Source organism: Anopheles aquasalis, chromosome 2, assembly GCF_943734665.1.
Source record: "Anopheles aquasalis chromosome 2, idAnoAquaMG_Q_19, whole genome shotgun sequence".
Classification (NCBI taxonomy): domain Eukaryota; kingdom Metazoa; phylum Arthropoda; class Insecta; order Diptera; family Culicidae; genus Anopheles; species Anopheles aquasalis.
Window position 1 is genome coordinate 84,073,147 of NC_064877.1, and position 5,000 is coordinate 84,078,146.

The window sequence follows — 5,000 nt, forward strand, 5'->3', positions numbered from 1 at the left end:
AAGCACTTCACATCCCATGGAATATTTTGAGGCGGAGACCCTCTGATGGAGATAAGCAACTTATATGCAATGCCGCTGCAAAAAGAGTCCTCTCCTTGCGCTTGGACTGGGATGGTGGATGACGGGTGGCGGCTTGCGTCTAAATGAATTACGCGCCTCTTTCCGTGCGCCTTGCCGATGCCGATGCTGGCCAATTCAATTTATTTCCTTAATAGGCGTGCCACAAGCACACAGATACGCAGACTGGTGCTCAGATTGGCCACATGACAGGCGTGCTGACCGCGACGTTAGGATTTATGGTTGTAAAATTTACGACATCGCTATAACTATACCACATGAACCGGTTAGCATCGTTTGGTAGTCTCTTGGGTAATTTTTGTCTTTTTTATAGCCCCGCTTCACTATCTCCAGCAGCCAGACGGACACATGCGAAGAGAAAGTGAAAGATTTGCTCAAAGTATCTAAATTAAACATCAAACCAATCGCACTGAGATAATGGAACCGGGGGTAGCGATACGGCCTCATCCGGCTCGTCGAATTGTTCTCGGGCACTACGGTTAACGGGCACTAGAACCTTGGACCCTTTTACGCCACAATCACGAAATGGAGACAATTCCAATGATACTTTTCCGATAAGCTTCCTTCTCGAAAGCCGGGGTGGGGAAAAGAGGATTAGCGATGCAAGCTGTTATGCGACACCAATCTATGTCGCTCGCCAGCTAATACAGCAGCGTCCTATAGACCCTTTCCCCTAAGCTCGCTTGGCCGGATACTTCCCTTGCTCGAGGCACAGATTTAATGCCGACGATGGCCATAAACATGGCAGAGGAGCAAGGATTTAAAGAGCAACACACAAGATGCATGTCCTTTTACTGCGGGCTTTGCGGGCTAGCGTGGATTCCCGGCGAGTGGAGCATCATAAGGATTCATAAATTCTAAAACCAGAAGCCAGAGCCGGGAATGGAGAGCGAACGACCAGAGAGTGAGAGAGTCCATACTGGCTGTTCAATTTAGCACCGGCATCACCGGGAGGACGTAGTCGTGTGCTGCCAATGCATTGCACCAGGCGAGAGAGGAAATGAAACGTTCCAGATTAAACTTTCCAGCACGGCCATTGCTCATGGTGCTCGTGAAGAACTGCCCCAGCAAGGAGTCATCCAAGTGAGCTGCTGCTGTTCTACAAGAAGTTATCTGCAGCTTTGTGTCGTAGGATCCTCGTGGTTTTCGAATTTTAAAGCCAAGGGATGCGTCACTTTGGTACCAGAGAGCACGCGGGGAAAAGATAACGGCATGGTCCGTCCGACGACCAACAGCTTGCTTGCTGGCTAGAGTAACCACAGAGTTGCCCCCTTTGGTCCGTGTTGGTTACGTGTCCCCGGCATTCCGGAAATCTTGTCAGCCGCTCTGGCATGTTCGACAGAGAGGAAAGGTTGGAAAGAGGAAGGGCCGGGAAGAAAATTTATGACACTGACCTCGAGTACACGGGGCCATAATCATGAATAGTGGTAGTGGGTAGTGGTGCCCAAGCAAGAGCCAGGTGGAAATTCAATAGAGGCCCATTCATCAGGATATTGGAAAGGAAATGAAGCATCAATGGAGCCCGGAGAAGGGTGGATGTCGGTTCTCGGGGCGGGGGATGAAGTAGAAACAGCATTTCGGTTCTCTTATGTGTATGATGCAATTTATGGTCTCGCCCATAGTGTCGATGTTGAATCATGTATGTTTATGCTTTCCCTCAGGTGTGCCAGAGGTTTCGGCTGAGGCAAAGAGTCGAGACGAACAGGCGAAAGACTTACTGGCATCACGAAAGGGCCTCGCGTCTCATACGTTTATGCTGCTGTAGCATTAAGATCAATCGATCAACTTCACCTCTCACCGGTTTTTGCGTGTGGTGTGATGAATCCAATTAGGTTTTAGTCTGCCAGTGAGCCAGTCAGCGGCTTAAAGCTTTTATCTTTCATGGTCACTGTCCGGTGGCAATAAGGCTTCCATTCGGTTGACCTCGTTTCTGACGGCATAACGATGACATTCACCTTCGCTTCAGAGTAGTTACAAAATAAAGGTGGACGGCGAAGCTGGTTGACATGACATAAAAGGATAGCGTGCGATGCTTCGCTACCAGACACGTGCTGGAATGGCCATGTGCAATTCGAATGCATGTGGTTCAGTGCAATTCCAGCTGCATCACGTGTGTCCGGGCGTATGGCGTCAATGGTGGACATTAGTTGCCACCGCCGTCAGTCCACTCCGGTCGCTCACGACGTGAAATCGTGCAAATGGGCTGTAAAGCTTGGGTGCGGGCCATTCGCTTTGCTTGCAACACAATCGCACTACTGCAACCGTTGCAATCTGTTTGGTGATGGAATACTTTCGTGTTCAGCACGAGCAAGATCTTAAGGTATGCTGGAGCTGCTGCTGATAGTGAGCAGAGCACTCGGAAACTCTTCTGCTCATTCCATCGTTCTTGTAAAACTTTGTCCCGGGATTGAAGGTGAAGAAAGTTTCGGCACTTTGTGTGGTGATTTGGTGATGGAGTGAGAGCTCGTTTCAACCTTTGCCAGATGTTTAACTTCTAGTCGGAATTTCCGTTTGCGTTCGTGCTTGTGTCTGTGTTTTAGAAGAAAAATCTAAAAATGTTGTCCAAACAGTGCTCCATTTACCATAGCCAAAGTGTGCCAATCGTGAAATCCTCTTAACGGTGTCAGTTCGTTCGGTATCTCAATTGTACGGATGTTCCACTGACTAGCTGCTAGCTAGTCGTACAGATGTCGGAACGAACGGTCGTCACAAGAATCGTTTCCAAGAAAACATTATCGACGTCGCAGCGCAAACAAACTCCTGCCGCTGGCCGGCCAATCTTCCGAGGGAACCTGCGGCGACCTAGAGACCAAACAGTGGTTTGATGTGATTAGAAGAGCCCCCGTCTCCACTCCCGTTGATCGTTGGTGACATTCGCTGCACCTCCCCTGAACAAACATAATTATCGACAGGCGACAGGGCTCACGGGCGCGAAGTCGGATAGCTTCCTACCTTCAGGCGGGTGGATCGTGCCATAAATTATGATCTGACAGGGCACTCGTTTGAGGTTTGCTGCTTATTTACGGAAAATCTTTGCCCTCGAACCTCGGGCCTCGAGCCCTTTCCCCAAATTACAGCGACATTACGTTAAACGACGCTCGGGCAAGGACATAAAGACATTCGGCTTGCTCCCTACGGACCGTGATTCGGCGGAAAGTGTCAACCGCACCGACGACACTGAAAAGAGAGAGAGAGAGATGGAGAGATAGAGAAAAAATAGGCACCAAGCGGCCAGGTTGAGTGGTTGGAAGCATAAAACCACGGCCCCGAAAGGCTTTCCCAGAAGCCACACAAGAGTGTGACGTTGGTAGCAACAATTTGGTTGACTGGCTGGTACGTAGAAGCCGCGATATGTCGTCCATGCGTCGAGGCCAGGCCAGGTTGATGCGCAAATTATCTTTTGATTAAAATTTTACGAAACTTTCTGTCGCGTACAGTGCGTGGGCGTCACAGGATTACTTTGCGCTTTTGCGGCCTCCCGACTACCACGCACATGATGATGCTGGTGGCGCTGATGGGTCTGATGTTGATGCCGGATCCCGTAACGCAGGCTCCGCAGGCCGACAGTGGGTTCACTTGAAAAGGCCAGCTCATGACGGCTTTACTTGACAAACCATTATTTTATGGTGTGAGCATTAAGGGCTGAGCATAGCGTGAGCTCTTCCGTGCCAAATGCGTCAACGTGCCCTGTAGTGTTTTAATTTTGTGTTTTTCGTATCCAGAGCTTTAAGGTTGTTTGTGCAAGAAATTTTATTTTGGGGTAATGTTTGGCAGCAGAACGGGAAGTATTTCAAAGTTTCTTCTTTTTGGATCCATCGTTTACAACAGAGGTCTTAAACTTGCGACCGATGGGTGGCATACGGCCCCCACAAATTATTTTGTGCGATTGAAGTAGTGTTTAAAAAAATGAATTAAGGAATTTTTTAAAAAATATTTCAACATTCACTACATACTGGAGTTTAAGATCTCTGGGTTATTTAGCAATGTAAATTGCTATTAAAAATCCCTGAAAATTACCGGGTACCTGGCGCCTCCATTTTGAAGGGCGTCTCCATCGCAGGCAATGGAGCTACATCATTTCATTTTTCCGTATTATTTAACAAAAGGATGGAATAACAAACGAACAAAGGTAGTGGGAAAAACAATCGAAATTCCGTTACTCCTTGGATCTTCAAATAGTCTCATGATGGAATTATTTACCGTTAATTCCGTTCTCACAAAACTTCTGAAAGCCTAATGCTAAGTACGATGATTGGAAGCAGAAATTGAATTAAGTTTTCTTCCCGCTAATACACCCTCATAATGGCATCAGCACAAGATTTGATCAAATCATCGATGAAAGGATCTCTTTGATCGCTCTTCCTTCAAACAAACCATCACAAGACCGGACGGAGGCTACGGACGTCCAGTTGTTACGTGTATGAAGCAATCAAAGTAACCTCGCAGGACGAGAATGCCATCCGGTTACCCAATAACCGATAATTCACCGATCGTAGCCACGATTTTGCATGCTTTGCGAACATTTATTGGCCGTCAACCATCGATACGCGCGAAGGCATCAAACGATGGACCGGCATGCAAGGGTATGCCAACGCCAGTGCTCCCGCTACTCAACATATTAATATCGTACACAAACAAACTCTCACGGCACCCAGCACACGGTCCGAATCATGGGGCCCATCCCCAACGGCCCCATTTCCCGTGCCCGTAAACGAATTAATACTTTTCCGTCGACCGGTGGGCTCGCGACCAATAACGCGGAGAGTAAGTTGCAGGAACGGACGAACCGAACCGAAGTGAGCGATAATAATTTTATGCTACCATGCGTATCATCCTGCACCTCCCCGATGCCCGGATGGACATGGAGTCCAGCAGTCCAGTGGAGCATTCCGCACGCCTCGGCACACGCTGACCACGCGCTC

The 5,000-nt window shown here is 48.5% G+C and overlaps 1 protein-coding gene across 5 annotated transcripts in view; it reads left to right on the plus strand.

Moving 5' to 3' along the window:
- Positions 1-5,000, plus strand: part of LOC126569570 (venom dipeptidyl peptidase 4) — a 91,686-nt gene that overhangs the window by 39,375 nt on the left and 47,311 nt on the right. The window contains exon 1 of one of the 5 annotated variants that reach the window (XM_050226757.1): positions 2,277-2,398. The exons of the other annotated variants lie outside the window; for them this stretch is intronic. Coding sequence (XP_050082714.1) covers positions 2,360-2,398 — 39 coding nt within the window. The 5' untranslated portion in view covers positions 2,277-2,359. Of the gene's footprint in view, positions 1-2,276; positions 2,399-5,000 lie in introns of those variants that run through there. 5 annotated transcript variants of the gene reach the window in all.